Source organism: Megalobrama amblycephala, linkage group LG12, assembly GCF_018812025.1.
Source record: "Megalobrama amblycephala isolate DHTTF-2021 linkage group LG12, ASM1881202v1, whole genome shotgun sequence".
NCBI lineage: Eukaryota > Metazoa > Chordata > Actinopteri > Cypriniformes > Xenocyprididae > Megalobrama > Megalobrama amblycephala.
Window position 1 is genome coordinate 33,649,103 of NC_063055.1, and position 24,228 is coordinate 33,673,330.

General features: G+C 36.9%; 1 protein-coding gene and 1 long non-coding RNA gene across 3 annotated transcripts in view; one reads left to right on the plus strand and one right to left on the minus strand.

Moving 5' to 3' along the window:
- Positions 1 to 24,228, minus strand: part of LOC125280305 — a 62,752-nt gene that overhangs the window by 28,125 nt on the left and 10,399 nt on the right. The window lies entirely within an intron of this gene.
- The window catches only part of si:ch211-251b21.1 (uncharacterized protein LOC571720 homolog), a 31,122-nt gene continuing 11,250 nt past the window's right edge, over positions 4,357 to 24,228 (plus strand). The window contains exons 1-4 of one of the 2 annotated variants that reach the window (XM_048210756.1): positions 4,357 to 4,490; positions 4,753 to 4,833; positions 21,497 to 21,528; positions 21,639 to 21,818. In XM_048210756.1, the coding sequence (XP_048066713.1) occupies positions 4,773 to 4,833; positions 21,497 to 21,528; positions 21,639 to 21,818 (273 nt within the window). In that variant the 5' untranslated portion in view covers positions 4,357 to 4,490; positions 4,753 to 4,772. The remainder of the gene's footprint in view (positions 4,491 to 4,752; positions 4,834 to 21,496; positions 21,529 to 21,638; positions 21,819 to 24,228) is intronic. The other variant, XM_048210757.1, reaches the window with a different exon arrangement.

The following is a 24,228-nucleotide window of genomic DNA, read 5'->3' on the forward strand; positions in this document are numbered from 1 at the left end:
TCAGCTGAGACACTTCAAATGCGTGCTGTTCACCATGATGGTTTTGAATCGCTTGATATGATTGGAATCACTTCGAAAAGGAAGATACAGTTAAGTGCAGCACAAATCTGTCATATAGGCTACATAAAATTTTAATGAGAACACAACTGTAAAAGAATGTTGTGAATTCTTTGTGCTCCCGTTTCAGCGCGTTGTTGCGGAAAAAGCCATCTTTCCATTACACCATGACTAGCACAGTCAAGTTTGCTTGTGCATTCGCAGCCTTTTTTGCTATTGTAAGTTGTAATATTATGTTTATTTTGTGTATATACAGTATAGCTGATTAATCTCATTTAGGCAGAGGTGTAAAGAGTACCTGAAAACCATACTTGAGTAAAAGCACAGATACATTAAAGTGAAAATTACTCCATTACAAGTTACAAGTCACCAATTATAATACAACTTGAGTAAAAGTCTTAGAGTATCTGATTTTAACAGTACCTAAGTATTTTACTCGTGCTAAATGTAGGCTCAAAGATGCATTAGTCCTCAACACCTGAGAGACATGCCGGTGAAAATAAGAAACAATTGATTTGTAAGATGAGAAATCATGTTTCTAAAATTTCTAAAATTAAAAAAATACCGCACCCCTCAAAATTGCAATAAATCAAGGTCGACACAAAAGCCTCTTAAATGTCTACAAACTCTCAAGTCTCAGTTAAGCTCAAATGCACAAAAAGGTAAATCCGTCTCCATTCTCTGGGACAACGGAGGAGCACAACTGATTTATTTTGCAGTTCCAGCTTGTATTGGAGATGCAGGCTCATCAGTTCTCTATCGAATGCTCAAAAATTGCATGTGTCATTTACCTGCTTAAAAGTCGACCTCTACAGTGGGCTCATATGATCTAGGATCAGGGTGGGTCACTGACAGATTCCTTTGATAATTTTATACAGCACTTTAAAGCAGTGTCCAGTCATCCTGCAAGCGATTCTTCCATCTCCGAACAACTGCTTTGTATCTGGCAAGGGTGATGAGCAATCATGGATTGTGGCTGCTAGCCATGAGCCCGAATGAGCCCGCCCTGATTTCCATCTACCGCCAGGGATTGGAACCTCGCCTGCATCTCCAGTTAACCCCCTACGATGACACCATTGGATTGGAATGATTTTCCCTCCACTGACCCCCTGCCATAGCAGTCAGAGCCCTCCAGAACCAAGCCCTTACACTCCTTTCGTCAGAGGAATGTAAGAAAATAATTAATTTCCAAAGGGTCAGAAGATGCTAAGTTGGAACGACAAAGCCTCTGCCACATTTTCCAAACTGAAATTAGCTTTCACCTCTGCTCCCATTTTGGTCCACCGAAATCCAGAACTTCCCTTCGTCGTGGAGGTGGATGCATCTACTACAGGTGTTGTCTTCATCCATGAACCTTCTTCTCCTGTAAACTAACAGGTGGAGCGGAACTATGACATTGGTAACTGTGAGCTCCTGGCAGTTAAGCTGGCACTTGATGAGTGGCAACACTGGTTGGAAGTATCTATTCCAAGATATAACTGATCACTAGAACCTAGACTACCTTCAATCTGGGAAGAGGCTTAATCCACGGCAAGCACGCTGGGCTTTGTTTTTTTACTCGGTTTCAGTTCATCTCATACCATCTTGGCTCCAAGAATATAAAGGCCGATGCCTCCCGCCTTCATGCTCCAGACCAACAGGCCAGTACTCTAGAACCCATCCTACCTCTATTTGTGTTCATCGCTCCTATCCAGTGGGACATTGATGCACAAGATCGCTCAAACCATGGAAACCGAACCTGTTCCGTCTGACTGCCATCGAGGAAAACAATTTGTACCATCTGCCCTTCGAGCCACCCTCCTCGAAGCTGTGAATTTCTCACTTGGCACTGGTCACCCCAGTATCCAACAAATCCTCTCGCTCCTTCAAGTGAAGCACTGGTTGCCCCAAATGCCTCAGGAAGTGTGCTGCTTCATACAAGGCTGCCCCGAATGTGCCATCTCCAAGTCGCCCTGCCATTTACCATCTGGCAAACTTCTCCCGCTGCCCATTCCTGATCAACCGTGGCCCTGCCATTTACCATCTGGCAAACTTCTCTTGCATACTGGTGGTGGTTGACTTTTTCCAAAGCATGCAAACTGATACCCCTGAGAGGATTACCATCTGCATTGGAAATGGCTGAGAGACTCTTTCAGGAGGTATTCCGAAACTATGGACTTCTGGAGGACATTGTATCAATGTGTCCTCAATTTGTCTCACAGGTATGGAGGAACTTTATGAAGTTACTTGGTGTAACAGTTAGTCTGTCCTCAGGGTATCATCCACAGTAGAACTGGCAGCCGGAGAGAAAGATATAGGAGATTGGTCGCTTCCTGAGGATGTTCTGCCATTCAAACCAAAACAGCTAGAGTCTTTTTTTTCCCCATGGGCCAAGTATGCACAGAACTCGCTTCAAGAGGCAGCCACAGGGATGACTCTATTTAAGTGCATACTTGGCTATCAACCTCCCCTGTTTCCCTGGTCAAGGGAACCATCACACGTTCCATCTGTGGACCACTGGCTCAAGGATAGCGAGAGGGTTTGGAATGCAGCTCACATCCAACTTCGCAGGGCAGAGATCAAACTGGGCAGAAGGTCTGGCTCTCCACCAGGGACATCCAGCTCTGGCTACCCTGCAAAAAGTCAAAGTTACATTGGTCCTTTCCCCATAACCAAACAAATAAATCCAATCACTTAGCAATTACAACTACCCCAATGACTAGAAGTTTCATCCCAGTTTTCATGTATCCCTCTTAAGACCATACTGCCCATCTCAATCTGCTTCCTCCACAGAGTTGGGTGCCTCGGATGGTCCCCCACTGCCGTTCCTCCTTGATGATGGGCCAGCATATATCATCAATGAGATCCTTTATTCCCGTCGCCACGGAGGAAGACTAACAACAGGCTCTACTTTTCAGCACAATGGTAACCCCAAAAACTCAGACTTACCAGAAAACCTTTTAAATTCCAAATAATACAATATTAAACACTAGCAGATCTCCCCCTATATTAATATTGAGCAAAACACATGAAATAACACACAAAATTGTAACATTTACAAACATGCTGTATATTCACATTTATATGGGAACATTTATGTGGAATATATGTACACAATAAAGTATAAAACTTTATGAATATTACATGTAATGCTATTTTTGTCTTCATTTCTAAATATTTGATATGTATAATATAAAGCCATACATGGTCAAAGCATATATTGCAGTATTTTGAAAGTTTATAAGCACTAATTTCCCATTCATGGAAATGTATTATGTAATAGGCTAGATCACATTATATTTTGCAGTATATACCCAAATATTTTTGTTCCGTAAGGGATTGTCTTTAAAGCTGACATCTAGATAAAGAAAAGACATTGCCCTCTGTGCTGTAATTCTGGCGCTTTCAGAGAAGACACACTTGTATTTGCCTTCACCCTCTCTCTAACCTCTTTAGCCTTGCACAGAGGATTCCTGCTGAGAAAAAATGTCACAGAATAAAGCCTTGCCCCACACTAGATGTCCAATTACTTCTCAGACCAAAACACAGTTAAACGTTCTTCTGTTAATTAATTTTTTTTTCACTTTCATGGTGCCAGTTTTTTTTTTACTGGAAATGGTTATTGTCAAAAACCAAGATGTTTCAAGGATTAGCCCCCCCTTTTTTAACCCTTGATGTGTTCATACACCATGACCTATTCATCATCACTTATGACTGACGTGTTGGATAAAAGCTCAGGCATGCTGAGGGCCATGGTTACCAAGACTATGGCTGGTGAAAAGGACCAAAGACGAATCCTTCTGTGCAGCTTAAAAATGCCTTGGGATTTACATGAATCTTTGAGTGACAGAGATTGTAGGCTGTTGTCTCTCTAACAAAAGTTCACTTCATTAGGATTCGAGGAGCAAAGCCGCTCACTTTGGATGCATATTTATCACGGTGGTTTAGATTCACTTCAGTTTTCAAGTTGCCTCATAGAGCCATTTTAGCTTGTCTGTAGTAGAGCCATGCGGCAGAGGTTGAAAAAAAAAGCCCTATGTACCATGCCAGAGTTCATTCTATGGGGTTGTAAATTAGGACTAGGCTATTTTATAGAGGTAAAAAGAAGTCAGACAAAAAAAAAAAAAAAAATCCAGCTATCCATTGACTTTTCTTTAAGCAGCTGCACAGCATCATTTATGCATGCCCTGTGTATTGCACGGCTCTCAGATCCCTTGTTTACAGGGTCACATGCATCTTATTCTTTGTCCAAATTTCAATCCCCCCCATCTAGCTTGCCTATAAATCCTTGTGGATTTGTTCTGGTCAGACACAACTCCCCCTTTCCCTCCATTCAAGAACGGCCCCTGTTCTCTTATTGGTTGCTTTCACATTTTTGGGTGTATGTGTAAGCTTTATATAGTGTGTTGCCTCATGGACTGAGCAATAATAAGGGGGTGACTACAGTTTATACGGTAAGCTTGCCATGTTTTTGCTCATTTCTAGCTGCTTAGTGAATAAAACTATTTTCTTTAAGCATTTTGATCTCAGTTTTGTATGTACTGTAATTTTAAATATTTGGCTAGAAACATTTTATATTTAAAATACTTTTACAAGTGTACAACGACATCTTTAAAGAAATCAGCTGACTTTCAAATAAAAATGTTATTGCATATCTCTAACAGTTTCTTGAATAAATCATGTTTTGATAATTGAGCACTATGCATATCATTCCAGTGCAGGTTACTGGCAGTAAAATGACTCCATTAGGACTCATCTTGGTCTCATCAGCACTACTGGCTGGGGTCTGGGCTGCAGGTAATGTCATTACATAATGTAATGTCAGTAAGACTGTTATTAGATGAATGCATAGCTGTAAAAATAATACTTTTTTTTATTATAAAGCTGTTTGCTGAACCTTATGAATGAACCTTGTCAAGTTCATACATTACATTGTTTGTATGCATTTGTCCATTCCTGAGATTTTGCTAAAAATGGAAATTTAACTTTTCATACATGTAGTCATGAAAACAGAAGTAGTCCATTATCTTGTTCATCAAATTATTATATGCATGACCATCTCGACCATGACCATCTTTTTTTTTTTTCCCCTCCTGGCTCAGCGAGTGTATGTTTTTAGCATAAAAACTTTTTTTTTTTTCAAAAACAAAATTAATCATAGAAATAGTAACCTAATACAATAAATATTACTTTGGACAAATCAGTTTAATATGAAGCAGATCAAATCATGCTGGTCACTGTGTTAGATTACATGACCATCTATGTCTTTCAATTCAACCGAGTTAAAGGGTTAGTTCACCCAAAAATTAAAATTCTGTCATAAATTACTCACCCTCATGTCTTTCCAAACCTATAAGACCTTCATTCATCTTCGGAACACAAATTAAGATATTTTTGATGAAATCTGAGAGCTCTCTGACCCCTCCATAGACAGCAATTTAATTACCACTTTCAAGGTCCAGAAAGGTAGTAAAGACATTGTTAAAATAGTCCATGTGAATACAGTGGTTCAACCTTAATTTTAGGAAGCGAAGAGAATACTTTTTGTGTGCAAAAAAACGAAGAAAAATCATGACTTTATTCAACATTTTTTTTCTCTTCCCTGTCATTCACCTACTCTGTTGACGTTGTACATACAGTGCAGCACTTCCAGGTTCTACGTCAGAACGCAGACTTATTATTGGCCGGCTCCTGCGTCAGCATCATATGTATGCGTTCGTGCTGCACACATGTACAGTGTTGGCCAATGCTGAGTCAACGTTCAGACGTAGAACCTGGAAGAGCTGCACTATGTTGTAGCAAATTAGCTCAAAGGGGAAATATTAATAATTATTCATAACTGATATGATTAATTATGAATATTTGGATCAGTTAATCAGATTAACTTGAAGTAGCTACATTAACATTACAACATTACATGAAGCTATGGAAGTTATTTACCATGAAAAGAACCACCTGATTTCAAAACCTCGTTAAGAGGATTTTACTGCTTATCCTAAACCTCTGTTTAGTTTAAATATTTGATACTTGCATGGCCTCTGCAGTGGAAGCAGTCTGTTGTTCTGAACGGGGTCTTGTTGATTCAGTGAAACGATGGTGTTGATGTTGCAATCTCCTGGGTCAGAGAGGTCACACAGAGCAACCAGGAGAAGGAAGTCATTCAGAGGAGGAAGTGAGGGAGGTCACAGTGAAGTTGTCCTTTAACACTGTGTGGAGGTCCCACCTCCACGGGTCAGTGAGCCAATGGTCATTTGAGCTTTCGAAGGGAAATTTTAAGATCCTTTTTCCTTCTAGCAGGGCATTTGCATGTGTGGTTTGATTGGGCGTTCAAGAGAAGAACCTTCAAGATTCTTTTAATACTAATGTGTCACAGAAGTAGCAGCATGTAACAAATTAACAAATAGGAAATGAAAGTTGGAGTCCATAGATACCAAACATGCGACCCATGTGATCATAGTTAACCATAGTATGCTAACTCTAAAACATTATTCCAAAAGAGCTTGAATTAATACATAGAAAAAGAATATCTATATCCCTATAATAGGAAGATCATAAGATGGTTATACATATAGAACATATAGGATTTAAAGGGTTTATTTGTCCTTTTCAATGAAAATTAAGTGAGAGTCATAATTCCTTTGAATTCTCATCAGTAAACCTTATCAGTCCTCATGTGTCCTGTAACCAGAGACCTGGTGTTAGCTGGTTTTGGGGAGTTACTTTGTTGGGAGACTGGGTTTTCTGGTTTATTCATTAAATATAATTGTTTGTCTGATTGGTCCAGACGCTACAATGTCTACAACATAAACAGCATAGGAGAATGACAGGGAAGAGAAGAAATCATTGAATAAAGTCATTTTTGTTTTGTTTTTACGCACAAAAAGTATTCTTGTTGCTTCATAAAATTAAGGTTGAACCACTGTAGTCACATGGACTATTTTAACATTCCCTTTACTACCTTTCTGGGCCTTATAAGTGGTAATTAAATTGCGGTCTATGGAGGGGTCAGAGAGCTCTCAGATTTCATCAAAAATAGCTTAATTTGAACAAAATGAGGGTGAGTAATTAATGACAGAATTTTCATTTTTGGGTGAACTAACCCTTTAAGGTTTGACTGATTAGCATAGCTTCATTAGCCCCTGCTGGTAAAAGTTGTAACTATACCCTCTGGCTACTAAAAGCATATTTCTCCATTGACGCCTATTATTTTTGGCAGGGCACTCTGTACCCCGTTGTACCACAAAATGTCAAAAAAAATTCTCAGTGTTGGCAGCTGAAAAGGTTAGAGTTAGGGTGGGGTAGGGTTGGTTTATGGTGTTTTGCATCACTCCAGATAAATGTAGTGTATACATGCAAATTTTAGTATTATTTAATTAGATATTACATAACTGTTTGCAAGAAGAACAAACAGTTATGTAACACAACCCTTACTTGGACTGGACTAGTTAAGTCAAGAGGGTATATACTAAAGCTATAAGCCCTGGTTTACAGTGAATTTATAACAGCTAAGGGGCTAAAACCCCCTTAGCAGTTATAAATTCACTGTAAACCACGGCTTCACAGGGCTTATTGCTTTTATAAAATGGTTACCACACAACAAAAATGTTAAAGCCAAAAAATATGTATCAATGAGTACATTTACATGCATGTTTTTTAAGCCGATTATGCTTAATAAGCCGACAACAAACGTGGTCATGTAAATGCGGTAACCCGTTTTCTTTTATCGGAGTAAGGTCATAAACGGCTTAAGCATAAACCGGTCGGAACAGGTAGTTTTTTGCATTTTACCCCGATTTCACGTGGCATGTAAACGCATTAACCTGCTTTCTGTCGGCTTATTGAAGTGTGCATGTGTGATACGTGACAGAAACGCATCCTTAGAGCAGATTTAAATGCATCCAGACAGAGCGAGTGTTTTGCTGGAAAGGAAGAATAAAATATCACAAACGCAGACTCTTTCAAGACCCAGAAAATTTTAAAAATGTGTACTCATCTCTCGTGCAGCAGAAGTAGAATGGTTCAGTCAAAACGCTGCATCTGTAACTGCATGAGAGAATAATATATGAGCCGTAAGTTTCCCACTGACATGTTGCAAGCTTTATTTAACATCACAACTGACATAACATATGAAATACTTGGAGTCAGATGCAAATTATTATTTTTTGACGTCACTACAGGGAAATAACCTGATTTATTAATAAAGTCATGTAAACGCGGTTTACTTGCGTTATCAGCTTACTGGTGTGCATGTAAACTTGCTCAATGCAACTTTCATGAAGTAAAATCATTAAAAGCCTTCCTTCCGCTAGAAAAAATAGTCCCTGACCATAAACAGCAACAGAAGTTACATTTATTATGCCATTAAATGGTGACAAAGATTGTCTTTATGAGCGAGTCACTCAGTTGCAAAGACTTTTATATTGAAACTTGTTGTGAACATGGAACAAGATGCAAATGACCAATGCTTTGACTACCGCTGTCAGTGTCAGCAGGGCACAGGAAAACCCATTAAATGTTAAAAGGACAAGATCGCAGCAGATATTGAAATGGATTTTTTATTATGAACATAGGACTGACCTGAAGGAAAATACTAAATCTGAAAGCAGGTAATACATTGGTCACTTGATATCTCTTTCTAATACTCTTCTACATAATGCAGTAAGCTTCAATGAACAAAATCAATTGAGAACAAACACATGTTTACCTTGCTAAGACAGACTCAGCAACATACACACTCAACTGTATGTTTACAGGAATTTTACAATGGCTTCGAACGTGGCTCAAACAATCAGAATTAATCACACCCATAATACCTTTGTTAATCTTCAGAACGCAAATTAGGCAAATTAGGCCTGCATAGGGAGCAATGACATTTCCTCTCTCAAGATCCATATAGGTACTAAAAACATATTTAAATCAGTTCATGTGAGTTCAGTGGTTCAATATTAATATTATAAAGCCACAAGAATATTTTTGGTGTGCCAAAAAACAAAACAAAATAACGACTTGTTGAATATGTGTAGTGATGGCCGATTTCAAAACACTGCTTCAGGAAGCTTCGGAACGTTATGAATCAGACTGTCGAATCAGCGGTTCGGAGCACCAAAGTCATATGATTTGAGCAGTTTGGTGGTTTGACACGTGATCCGAATCATGATTCGACACAGAAGAATCATAACACTCCGAAGCTTTCTGAAGCAGTGTTTTGAAATCGGCTATCATGTTTGGGTTATGTTTGAGTTTTTTTTAGTTTTTTTATGGCCCTTATCACGTAATAAGTGCAGAATTTCTTGTATGGGCACTTCTCCCTGATAAGCGTGAGCACACATCACCCCGAGAGGGAGAGCAAGAGCACGCACATCAAAGCACTACGTTCAGGTTACGGAAGCCGAGAGATTTTTCAACAATGTCACCAGAGGAGTGTGTTTTTGGTTATGAGGGAAAGATAACCTTTTTCAGCTTCCCAAAGAACCTAGGGTTAAGGGAACAGTGGATGAAGTTTGTTTTTCCGGGGCAGCAATGGAGTTGTGCACGTATGTTTGTTTGTTCCCGGAATTTCGATGATGAATGCTTTGTAAACAAGTCCCAGTTCGATGCTGGATTTGCAGATCGTGGGCAGCGAATAAAACTGCATCAAATGTCTGTGTTTTGTTGGCAATCGGTGCACAAGTGCATATAATGTAAACCACAAAAACGTTATTGTTCCCTTTTTACTTATAATGATGTCGCAGCTTGAAGTGAGATGTACGCAAAAGCTGCACGCGCTCGTAACTCTTTAGCTCTGCCCACGGCAGGCGTGCCCCCTGGAGCTCTGCTTTTTTCTGAAAGACTCGGTATCTATCTTTTATAAATATGATAAAACTAAAGACTTTTCGGAGATATGGAGGATGCAATACTACTCTAAAGGTACTCAAGATTAACATGACATTGGCAGAAACTGTGTGTGTTATGTACCCTTTACATTTGAATGAACAGCTGTTAAAGCATTTGTTCAGACTGTCACAAATACTCACGTGCCATCAATGCGACATTTTTTTTAGAGAGAGGGGTTCTAATCTTTTTTCCATCACACTGCAAAGAAAACTATCCAATAACCCTCAAAGGTCCACTTTCCTGCAGAGTTTAGCTCCAACCCTGAAGATCTTGATTAGCTTGTTCAGGCGTGTTTGATTAAGGTTGGAGCTAAACTCTGTGGATCTTGAGTGCTAGAGTTGAGAACCCCAATAAAACTATCCAACCAATAAGACTGTGCTTTTGGTCACATGCTGCTGCTGTTACATAAAACCACGACTTGGTGGCACTCACGAATGAGAGTTTTGCTCAGCCACAGTGAATAGCAAAGGAAGAATCCAGAACTGGCGATCATATCCAAAATGTCCTTGCTGTAGTGGAGTTTGCGCTAAACAGGTTTGGGAAATCAAAAGTACGGGTCCACTACGTATTGGATTAAATCCAGCACATCATCACGCTACAGACTGCAGCAAGGACAGTCTCATCTTGTCTTTGTACTGTTGCATTTGATGTTATTTGATAATCATCGTACCAAATACAAAAATCTGAATAGCTGTTTAAACATGTAAATACTGTTTAACTTCCTTTTTCTCCATGACAAGCGGGGGTCAGAATAGCAAAATTATGTAACACTTTGTATCCAGGGTGTTTCTGCTCTTTTTAATGCACCATCTACTGCCAGAGAGTGAATCTGCATTTTCATTCAGCCCATCTGCCATTTTTTATGCATCGGTTTGAACAAATCGCAGGTGAATATCAGGATGAATTTCCTTGCTGAACATTTGTGCTGGTGTAATCAGGCCTTTAGACAGGAATATGCTACTTGCAAAAAAGTAATTGCTGTCTTAAAGAAAACTATTAAAGGTCCCGTTTTTCGTGGTTTTTTGAAGCTTTGATTGTGTTTATAGTGTGCAATATAACATGTGTTCATGTTTCGCGTGTAAAAAAAACAGTATTTTTCACATAATTTACTTATCTGTATACCGCTGTTTCCACTGTCATAAAAACGGGCTGATGACTTCCTTGTTCTATGAAGTCCCTCCTTCAGAAATACGTAACGAGTTCTGATTGTGCCAGCGGTTCCTGTGTTGTGATTCGACAGCAGTTTAGCGCTCCTTGCCCAGAAAGGTCACGCCTCTTACCATAACGTGGAGATGCACGCGCTCAGTGTTATTGTAAACATGTCTTTAATTTTACCCTATCAATTTGAGCCGGAATCAGACCCGATGATTGGACTGCAGGATGAAAATAACAGCGTTTCGACGACATGGCGACAAACACATTCTACAAACGCAACTCTTGTGTATTCCTGTGGGCGGAGGTTAGTCAAAAAACTGTTTTAGTGACGTCATTAAAGAAGGAAGTAGAGGGATGTAGTCCAAACTGGCCGTTCGATGTAGGCGACTTCTGTTAAATAAAATATCTCGCTTGGCATTGAACTTTGAGCTTTAAAATTTTACAGATTTTATTTATACTCTAACAACAACATTACACACTAACTAAAGTTTGAAACATGGGATCACGAAGAACGGGACCTTTAATACCTGTGGGTTTGATGTTACAAACCTCACAAAATTTAGCCACTGACTACATCCAAAAAACTGGTGGCTAAAACGTTTTTTTTTTTTTTTTTTTTTTTTTTTCCTGAAATGCTAATTATAGCAGCCCACACCATCTTGTTTTAACAAAATAACCATGGAAAAAAAGGACAATTCTTATTATTTTATGGAAATTTGCAGTGTTTCTTTCTTCCTGTTCACTCAATTCCCAATTTTACATTTTTTTTTCTTGTTCACAAAGCCATTTCATATGGATACATTTCACAATAGGGAAGAAAAGATGGTCAGGCCTCCGTTTGGCAAAAACATGCCTAATACCTAATAAGTAGATTGTAGAGATCAATGACACAAAATTAAAAAAAAAGAAAAAAAGAAGCATAAACCAGCCAATTAGATCAGAGATTGTTATTTTCAGAAAGCTCTTGCCCTTCTGGTAATATGTTACAATAAAGTCTGGTAGCTTTTTTATTAATTAATGCATTGTAGTTCGGTCATATTCAACCTTTTTCCAGTATACACTAAGGCATAAATAATGTAGGGCCTATATTGTTGCATTGCTTGACATTTTGCTATTTTTATGTACACTGTTGTTATTTTTGTTAATGTTTTGTCCTACTAAAAAAGTTTTTGGCTTTTGTGTTTTTTGTACCTTTTATATATGTGTTGAGGTCTGCAAATGATGACTGAAATCATTTCATGAGTGTTCATGTGATGTTGTCATTACAACAAGGATATTAGGGGGCTGAGGTGAATAGGGTTTACTAGCGGCTATAACCAGACAGTCCATGGACGTGCTGTCTGAGGTTGAGACAAAGCAGGATGTAGATAGAGCCAATATTAGTCTGACACGGCATGTTTCAGTCTAAGACATGGCACTGTGCTGGCACTGTCTCATGACATCCCGCCAGGCATGGAGCAGCCAGCATTTAAACCAGAGAACACTGCTGCTATTCACTATAATGAGTGTGATTAATCAATTAGCCACCGCTAACCAAGCAGTCACTAATGTGGGGCAGCCCATGACATGACTTCAGTTTTAATGGCATGTACGTTTTTCATGGTTTGAATGGGAGGATGAGAGGTGTCAGTGATATGCTGTGACACTGATGGAGGCCTGCTGTGTATTGCATGGATAAATTTAAACATCACATTCTCACCAAAAACTGGCAGGACTTAATCAAGGCTGCTCAAGCAGTTTAACTCTAACTTTACCTAGAAAGTGTATCTGGTTACAATTAGATACAGTTTCTTCTTAAAATCAAGAATTTTGTCAATGACAATCATTTTAAAAGTAATAGTTCACACAAAAAAATATACTATTATTTATTAGAATGTTACAACCATCATGTCGTTCCAAACCTATGACTTTTTTTCTTCTGTACTGTAGATCCTAAAAGAAAAAAATCTGAGGTTTTCCATATTCTTATTCATGCAGTTACAGTGAACAGGCACAACATATTTCAAGCTTAAGGGGGCACAAAAGTAATTCAAATTTTATTGAAATAATCTATGTCTCGTGCGCTATATTTCAAGACTTCTGAAGTCATTTCATACCTTTGTGTGAGAAACACGAAATTTATCGACTGAAAATCTGCCTGTCCAGTGGGCTGTTAACTGCTACAACCTGGATCACTGAGTCTGTGAATTGGTGAACTTGAGAATAATGAAGAAATCATTCAGAAACATTTTGTGAACCAGATCAAATTATTTTTTGAAAAGACTATTTTGAAAGAATATTTTGTTCACGAGTTGGACTTGCACTTGCTTGGACTACTTTTTATGAATACTGTTAACACTTTACAATAAGGTTCATTAGTTAAGGTTAGTTAACGCATTAACTAATATTACCTAACAGCAATAGATTAGTTGCATTACTTATACATCTTTGTTAATGTTAGTTAATAAAAATACAGCTGTTCTTTGTTAGATCAGGTTCATCAACTAATGTTAACAGATAGAACTTTTGATTTTAATCATGTATCAGTAAATGTTGAGATTAACATTAATCTTATTGTAAAGTGTTACCTGAATATGTCATCCTGCTTTTACATTGTTTTGCATCTTCAGTATCAATTTATTGTCTTTGCTTGTAAAAGAGAAATGAAGACAGTCTAGAAATATCCTTCTTGTTCCACGAACGAAAGAAAGTCATACGGGTTTGGAATGAAATGAAGTTAAGTAAATAACTGAATGTTAATTGTTTTGGGCAAACTATTCTGAACACAGAATGGCAATTTGCAGCATGTTATAGAGTGCAAATAGAAATTGATTTTTAATGATGATAATGTAGTATTCTTTCTTTAAACTGATTATCCTTTTCTTTTTTTAACATCGATATTTGCTTCTGTAAAAGCAAATCAGTGTGACTTCAACTTATTATTATTTATTTTTTTAAATTAAGTTTAATAGCCAAAGGATCCTACTCACTACCCATAATCTGAAAAGAGATCCACCAATAAGAGAAGCAGCTGTTACCATGGAAATGGAAATTGTGCAAAAAGGCAAGTGTTCACTCATTTCCATGAAATGTTGCGAATGACGCAATTGGGTACACTGTTAAACAGCTTAAATATTTGTACACATGAGTATTATTGTTATTATTATCAATGTGAGAACAATTCATTTAAATAATTGAAGACATCTTACTGTAATTTAGGAATTCATGGAATGTCAGTTAAAAAAGACCACTAAAAATATAGCAATCCTAAAAACTACACTTTGATTCATGATTATAGACTCATACACATTCATGCATCTATCAGCATGTCTGCTGGTTGATGCGGACTGGTCTGCATTAAAAACAGGGTCAAAACAATAAAGGGAGCAACTTTCAAGTGGACTCAGATGCTGCAGCCAGATGAGTGGGGCACTTTCCCATCATTTTGTGAGCGCTTTCTTTAGAGAGTTACTGGAACTTTCTCAAACTCCCACCGCATCCGTTCCACTGCAGGAGGCCGTGATCACTCAAAAAACAAGCTTTTGTTTATTTCTAACTATCTCCTTTTAAGTCTCATTCAATCAAAGTAAGATTAGTGACAGTGAGGCAACCATTTCACCATAGTGCTGTAGCACAAGTGGGACATTGTTTACATCTGCTATTTGGGAATATTAGTGGTTGTTTGAAGAAGAGTGCAAAGTACATCTCAGCATGACAGAAAGCTTCATTAGCAACCAGGAATGCTGTCCAAATGTTCTGCCCTTGTCAAACTGAGACAAGCAGTGTTTTTTCCTTGTGCTCTTTCTAGTCACTGATTCGAAAATTGGATTAGCTCGCAAAAAAAAAAAAAAAAAAAACTGAAATCAAACAGCCAATATAGAGACAAAAAGAATAATCATATTGTGTAATAAAAATGTAGAATAATTAGTGGAATTTATTTCAAGCATCATTTTTACTACTGCTCATACTTAAGGCTGGAATAAACTACATGACTAGAAATCTGAACATAATAATATGTGGCAATTTAAGTGGACTTATATGGATTTGTTTTTCTCTTTGTCTTATATTTCTACATGACAATGTAAGCTTATATTCTTATTGGTCAATCATTACACCACCCCCCTTGACAGTGTATAATAGACATATAATGTGCAGAGAATTCAGCTGGGAACATTTTGTGAAAAGAGACTAGTGTCCATGTTCATAACCCTTGTTCCCATGGGCCCATGCATTCTTGAGTGAAAGGGGGGACTTAAAAAATTTAGTTAACCATAGTACTGAACAGATTCACTATCTAACTCTATTGAGTTATAATCTAACAACAACAACAACATTCGGAGACAATAAATACTACATTAAGGCAATTCTAAGACAGAGTTCTATGCGTGTGTTATGTGTACTTTAAGCCTGTCAATCAACATAGAATCAGAAAAGTAAAGCTGCCTTTCCCCCCAATGGCCTCCTAGCTTGCGGGGGGTAGGCTCTGTATATAGGCACTGTATATTCATTACCTAAAGAAAAATGCTGTGGCTTTGTATCTTTGTGTGTTTGCGTCGTTTGGTACATTGAGTGAATTTGTAATATTGAGTAATACAACATTCTTTTTAAATGGCAGATAACAATGCTGGTATTAGTGTAAACCTGTTTCTTCTGGTGATAATATTTGTATTTATCAACTTGTGGACATGTGTGACTGTCCATACACGCTGCAAGTCCTTGTGTAGTGGTTTTGCAGTGCTGCCATGTCCACTTATTATAATTGTTTTTGGGATTGTTGTTTGGATGAGCTTGGCTCATACAGCGATCAAGTTTATGGAGTTAAAGTGGATAGGTTTCAATATTTCTGCCTTATTTTCAGCAAAAGGCATTTACATTTACATTTACAAATTTTTTGTACATTTTTGTAAATGCGGTTGTCACTTCCTGCATTTTTTGGGAGTTAATTTGGATGTAGAATGTGGTTGTCATTCCCAAAAATGACTGAACTGTGTGTGTATACAGAACAGGATTTATTATGACCGATACCACTTGTCTAACTGCTAGTTGGTCAGTCTTAACAAGTGTCTTATTAAAGGGTTAGTACACCCAAAAATGGAAATTCTGTCATTTATTACTCACCCTTGTGTTGTTCCATAGCCATAAGACATTTGTTCATCTTTGGGACACAAATTAAGATCTTTTTGATGAAGTCTGAGAGGTTTCTGTCCCTCCATAGAGATCCAACGCAAAAACCACTCCAAGGTCCAGAAAAGTAGGAAAGACATCATTTAAGTACTGCATGTGACTCCAGTGGCTTAAACTCAGCGACGTGACAAAAAAACAATTAACCACTTTATTTACAAAATAATATTACGCAACAATGTCAGACACAAAAAGCATGCATCGTGATGCTCTCATGAACACTCGCGCATGTGCGTTGAGTTGTCAATCGAGTTTGAACACGCATGCGTCATGAAGATCTCGTGAACGCGCGTTGCAGATCAAGATTTTTGTAAATAAAGTGGTAAATTATGGGTTTTTTTGCACAAACAAAGCACTCGCGACACTTCATAAAATTGAGGTTAACACATGGAGTACTTTAATGATGTCATTCCTACCTTTCTGGACCTTGAAAGTAGTAGTTGCATTGAATCTCTATGGAGGGACAGAAATCTCTCAGACTTCATCAAAAAGATCTTCATTTGTGTTCTGAAGATGAATGAAGGTCTTACGGATGTGGAACGACATGAGGGTGAGTAATAAATGACAAAATTTTCATTTTTGGGTGAACTAACCCTTTAAGGCTAAGTTTATGCAACTTACCCTCTGCAGCTTAAAAATCTGTGTACCAATCATACACTATGCAATTTTCTGTGAAATCTGTCAAATCCAACTTCCCAAAATCTGCAGACTGGCTCTGACTTTCAGCAACTAGCCTGTTATCAGCAAAAGTCATGCAGTGTACTTCAGCCAGTCCCTCAGGATTTTGCGATTCTGCAATAGTAGAATTGAAAGCAAAATCAAACAAACTGGAGGAGCTTGCCATTTTTGTAAATTGCAGCAGATTTCCCTTAGATTTTGGGCATAGACACACTCTGTGAACAACCCCAACATGGATGAGGAGCATGATGGAACTAGTGAAGGAGATGCTAAATGAAAATGTAAATTCACTCTCTGATAGTAGATGGCGCAGGGCTCCAGACTGCGACTAAATGGTCCCATTTTGCAACCTTTTTTTCTGCCATTGCTACTAAATTGTGTTAGAGGTCGCACTGGTGCGACCACCACATTGCACAACTGATAAGAGCTGCCATTTGTTTTATATGAGAAACATCAAACAGCAAATGAAACAAAGGAGAAACACTGTGCCACAAACAAGTTAAGGCTCCCCAGTCCACAAATTACCATGGAGTTAATGGTGCTTTAATCCTTTAAGGACATTTTAAAGTGCTTCACACTTTTTCCAGCACTTAAAAGCTCTAATTATTGTCCAATTTTAATGTTATTTTAATGTGATGATTTGTAAAACTAAAAGTTTAAAGATGAAGGAAAACTAACACTTCTTGGCAAACAAAACTTTTTTTTAAAAAGACATGATATTACCACTAGATGGTGGCAGAGAAGCACTTATTGACCCCCCAATATATGGAAAAGTAGAAAAAAAGTCTCATGAAAAACAAAAACTTCTTCAAATTGTGACTGAATTACACAAAAAGCAAGTAAAGAGCACTCCTATTATAATCGCTTAACCTGTCGGTCAGTTCAGTATGGTACAATTAATAAATGTAGAATATTTACATTTTTCCCTATGAAAATGTTTTTGCACGTTACTGTTAGTAAGTTATTTTTATCTGCATCTCAATTTAAGCTCAGTGCATTACTATTCAATGAATACACGTAATATTATTAGTAATTGCACTTATTAATGCAAAAAGATAGTAATATAATTAAATTACTTTTATGATAAAAAAAAAAAAAAAAAAAAAACAGCGCCACCTTCTGTAGAAATTAGTGGCACCAGTGCCCCTGCTCTCAAATGTTAGTCTGAAGCCCTGTGACACTTATGGAACAGCAGTGATACAGCGGTTTCCTTGGAGGAAAAAAAAGTCAAACAGTTTTACGTTTTCAAATAGCCGTTCAGATTTTTGTGTTCACTATGGTGTTGTTTCAAACACCATAGCTCAGTTTTATTCATAAGCCCAAACTGAGCAGTTGGTGCCGTTATTATTTATATGGCCAAAAATATAAATGACTGAGATTTTTATAACAGTATAGCAGTTTACTTGCTGATAGATATTCTTATCTGCCTGACTTTTCTTTCCCTGTTTCTCCCTGTTTTCTCTCACCTGGTCTTCACGGATGCAAGGGAAGAACGGAGACTAGTTGTTATGGTTTCGTCACACATCTGGTTTTAATGTACACAATGTATATGTCTGTGTGTGTTTCTTAGAAAGCAGCCAAAAAAGGTCCCCCCAAGGCAGGCAGGGGCAGTGGACCAGATGTTGACCATATTTAGACTTGTTTTTTCTATATGTACCACATTCCTATATCATGAAAGTATATTCTCATTGGACAATTGTTACACCACTGCTACACCACCCCCTGAACATGTATAAAACATGTATAGAACTGAAGTAAGTCTGGGAGGAGGTTTTGTGAACGGATTGGCTTCATGTTCATGACTTATTCCCATAGGCCTATGCATTCAATGAGCGAAAAAGACAAAATGAGAATGAGGCACGAATCGGGACAATAAATGTAAGATTAAATAATCTTGCACTTACATAAAATGCATATAAATATAATTTTTCACTCTATATCTCCCAATAATAGTAAGATGATATTTAAATGCTTAGGGCCAGATTTACTAAACGGGGCAAATTAGAGAGTGCAATTCCACAAATGTGGCAAGTTTTGCGTGTGATCTACTGCTGACGCACAAAATAAAGAACACAAACGCAGTCAAATCATTTACATAATGACGAACGTGATCTACCAAGATCAGTGTAAATTAGCGTTGGGTCACAAATAGGCAGAGCTGATGTATAATACATGTATAATCTGACAAACATGTACACACGCACATTATATATATATAATGTGCGTGTATATATATATATATATATATATATATATATATATATATATATATATATATATATATATATATATATATATATATATATATACACATGCATACATACATACACACACGTTTATACACTACCGGTCAAAAGTTTGGAATCGGTAAGATTTTTAATGTTTTTAAAAGAAGTTTTGTCTGCTCACCAAGGCTGCATATTTATTTAATTAAAAATACAGTAAAAACAGTAATATTGTGAAATATTATTACAATTTAAAATAACTGCTTTCTGTTTGAATATATTTTATAAAGTAATTTATTCCTGTGATCAAAGCTGAATTTTCAGCATCATTACTCCAGTCTTCAGTGTCACATGATCCTTTGGAAATCATTCTAATATGATGATCTGCTGCTCAAGAAACATTTATTGTGTACAATTGTACAAAATATGTGTACAATTTTTTTTTTTCAGGATTCTTTGATGAATAGAAAGTTCAAAAGAACAGCATTTATTTGAAATATAATCTTTTGTAACATTATAAATGTCTTTACTGTCACTTTTGATCGATTTAATGCATCCTCGCTGAATAAAAGTATTAATTTCTTTAATTTCTTTTAAAAAAATAAAAATTATTACTGACCCCAAACTTTTGAACGGTAGTGTATAATGTTACAAAAGCTTTGTATTTCAGATAAATGCTGTTTTTAGGAACTTTCTATTCATCAAGGAATCCTGAAAAAAAATTACACAACTGTTTTCAACATTGATAATAATCATAAATGTTTCTTAAGCAGCAAATCGGCATATTAGAATGATTTCTGAAGGATCATGTGACACTGAAGACTGAAGTAATGATGCTGAAAATTCAGCTTTGCCATCACAGGAATAAATTACTTTATAAAATATATTCAAACAGAAAACATTTATTTTAAATTGTAATAACATTTCACACTGTTACTGTTTTTACTGTATTTTTAATTAAATAAATGCAGCCTTGGTGAGCAGACAAAATAAAGAAAATTAGATTTAAACAATAAGACTAAACGTGTTGAGCTATATACCAACAATTAGTTTTCTGTCTATAAACCTAACTAAACAGTTGTTCCCTTGTCTATTAAAACGTAAATATTAAAGCGCCTTTGGTGTTTCCATGGTTTCTTCTAAATAAAACCGGAAACCGAGGGTAACGCAGGTATGACGCAATTGACAGGCGACTCCTCACACGTCCCAGAGCCTTGGTTAAAATTGCAATTTTCTCACGATTTACAAATAGTTGCAAACATTTGGGATGTTGTAAGTACTCAAGTGAACAAAATATATAACACTGACCTAGTGGTTTTTGGATATTTCACTGCAAAATTATTACATATTGCACCTTTAACGCTGGGTTCTTTGGGAAGCATGGTTATCTTTCTCTCACAACCAAAAACACATTTCTTTGATGACACTGTTGATTTCGTAGTCTAAAAACAAAGTGACAAATTTCTGGAGCAAGTCCTGTGCAGCGCTGCCGATGACTTCCGCAAAGCCAAATGAAGCGCGTTGATGTGCGCACACTCTTCCAGGAGAAGTGCCCGTACAAGAAATTCCGCCCTTTATTATATAATAAAGGGCCATACTCAAAAAAAAGTGCGAAGTTTGTAAGGAATTGGAAGAGTATTTTTGGCACAGAAATACTCTGTTATTTGTCCGAACCATGGCCATGTTTAACATGAGAATCCAACTCTTTAACGGTGTAAATAAGTCAGAATGCATGAAATAGCATTAGACTTCTCCTTTAAGTTTTTCTAAGTGATCTCTTTTTATATAGGTGGGCAGTTGTGGCTTAATGGTTAGAGAGTTGGACTTGTAACCCAAAAGGTTGCAGGTTCAAGTCTCAGAACTGGCAGGAATTGTTGGTGGAGTGAACAGTTCCGAGTATGGGACACCATACTTGGCTACATGTCACGTCACTTTCACTTTTGACTTTATAAATTAAAGAGCCCAATGTTTCTTCAGATCAGAAAGTAATAAAAATGTTAGAAAATGTTGTGTGTGGTATATTTTCACTGCAAAACAACATAGGAAATGCCACAAATTTTGAGAAAAGCTGCCACAAAAAAAAGACCCTTTTTACTTGGGTCAGTGAGCAACTAACCAGATCACCCTAGCAACGCCCTAACAATCACCCAGAACACCCTAGCAACATAGCATGACAATGAACTAAACATCATTAGAATGCCTCCACCACCACATAGCAATGTCCTGGGAACCCACACTCACATTTCATTACATTTGTTTACAATTGTGAACCAAGACTGAGCCAATCATATAATCTGTACCCTGTAGTAGAGTTAGTGAAGGATTCTTATAAATTTGAAACAAGTTGAAAGAAATGTTTTATATTTTAGGACCACAAACATTAAGAGTTACAACCATCAAGGTGAGTTAATAATTATAAAAATAATTATATCTGGGCCACTCATAAATTACAATTTTTAATGATTTGTAACTAAATGATTTCGGTTGACACTTGCCCACAATTCCATGCAGGAGGAGCCATATGCAATGTCTAAAGGCTCTGAACTGGAGGGCTTCTGCATCGACCTGCTGTCAGCTGTTTCTAAGAAATTAGATTTCAAGTATGATATTCATCTTGTGAAGGACGGCCGATATGGCATAACAGATGACAGCGGCAACTGGAATGGCATGATTGGAGAAGTTGTAAGAGGGGTGAGTATTACAATCTTTAAGTAGACAAGGTAGACAAAAACTGTTCCATGTCAAAGTTTAAAATAGAAAATAGAAAAAAAATCAATTAAAACAAAATATCCAATTCCTCCATAAGTGTGCACATCCTTTTATAGTTTGGTATGTGGCTGTTCAGAATGAACTCATCATCAAGCTTATGTGAAATAGTGCACACCAGTCTTCACCTGACGTGACTCAGATTAACTCCAAATAAATCTCAGCTCTTCTTGTAAGATTTCTCTGACATATTCTTGGTTGGTCTACAAAGAACTTACGAAACATCAACGGATCTCATTGTTGAAAGGTATCACTCAGGTGAGGGCTACAAAAAATTCCAAGGCATGATATACCATGGAACACAGTGAGGACAGTATTCAACAAGTGAAGAAAGTATGGCACAACAGTGACATTATGTAGAACAGGATATCCCTCCAAAATTGATGAGAAGACAAAGAAAAAACTGGTCAGGGAGGCTGTCAAGAGGCCTACAGCAACATTAAAAGAGTTGGTTGCTCCTTACATGTGGCAACTAACTCTCATATTCTCCATCTGTCTGGGCTACGTATGGCGTTATTTTACTGTCAATTGTCGAGAGCACATTATTGTGACGCGAGAGCATATCAATGTAATGCGCGAGCGCAAATCTGTCCGCTCGCGCGCGGATTTCCTCTGCTCTCGCGCAAATCTGTCCGCTCGCGCGCGGATTTCCTTTGCTCTCGCGCAAATCTGGACGCGCGCGCTCAAATATACAGTGCTCTCTTATGAACTGCCTCTCCTCTCGCTCAGATATTGCGTGTGCACGCTCAAACTGTTTCCTGCGTGCTCAAACGTGTTCTGCGCGCTCAAACTGCACATGTGCGCTCACGAATCTCTCCGTGCTCTTGCAGAAATTAATTTGCTTTTGGATTAAATGCTGTCAAAAGTTATAAACCAATCAGAAGAGACGACTCATCCATGAAAATGCTACGTGGAATCTTATTGGCTGAGAGTGAACTGCGCCTGGAATTCTTTCGACAAAAATATATATTTTATTTCTTTACAATTTAATAATATTTATCAAATGTAACCTAGTCTAACTGCATCACATTACAGGTCAAACCCATATTTATCTAAACAAACAAACAAAAAATGTTTCTTAAAGTTATTGTGGTCATACGTTTTGTGTTGAAATTTAAAAAAAAAAAAGGTAACATTTTACAATAAGGTTTTTATTTGTTAACATTAGTTAATGTATTATCTAACATGAACTAACAATGTGCAATACATTACTGTAATTATTAATCTTTGTTAACGTTAAAAATACAGCTGTTTGTTGGTTGTTTACTTCACAGTGCATTTAATAATGTTAACAAATACAACATTTGATTTTAATAACGTATTAGTAAATGTTGAAATTAACATTAACAAATATTAATAAATGCTGAAGAAGAGCAATTCATTATTAGTTAATGTTAACTAATGCAGTTAAATAATGTTAACGCAACCTTATTGTAAAGTATTACCAACAAACATCTTCTGATTTAAGACCGAACAAGATCAGGGTCAAATCGTCATTCCCTTAATACTTAATGTGGAGATCACATACCACCATAGTCAATTTCTTTTGAGGTCTGGTATAAAACATGACATACAAAAATACCTAAGCTCTTGTGTATGCACGATTAAGCAAAAGAACGCGATCTTATTCCTAAATGACAACGATTCGGTTATGTCTATTAAACCTTTTGAAATTACAATCATACCAGAATATTTAAACCTGCTTTTGCATTGCTGCTGAAAGCAGTGGTCATGTAAGCTATATGTTTTAAACAGCTTCACAAAGTGTTTTCAACAACATACTATTGCTACATCTGTGTTGCAAACATTAAATAATAATGCAAGTATTGCAATAACAATTTATAGTCTGAATATACACTGATTTCAGCAATTAAAATAAGTAGCTAAATGAATGTTGAAACTAATGTTGTTACACTGTTCTGCCAGTAGGTGGTGACCAGTGACTGTTAAAATGTATTTGATGTATCAGAATGTATTTGATGTATCAGAATCATTAATTCCAGACCTCAAAAGAAATTGACTATGGTGGTATGTGATCTCCACATTAAGTATTAAGGGAATGACGATTTGACCCTGATCTTGTTCGGTCTTAAATCAGAAGATGTTTGTTGGTAATACTTTACAATAAGGTTGCGTTAACATTATTTAACTGCATTAGTTAACATTAACTAATAATGAATTGCTCTTCTTCAGCATTTATTAATATTTGTTAATGTTAATTTCAACATTTACTAATACGTTATTAAAATCAAATGTTGTATTTGTTAACATTATTAAATGCACTGTGAAGTAAACAACCAACAAACAGCTGTATTTTTAACGTTAACAAAGATTA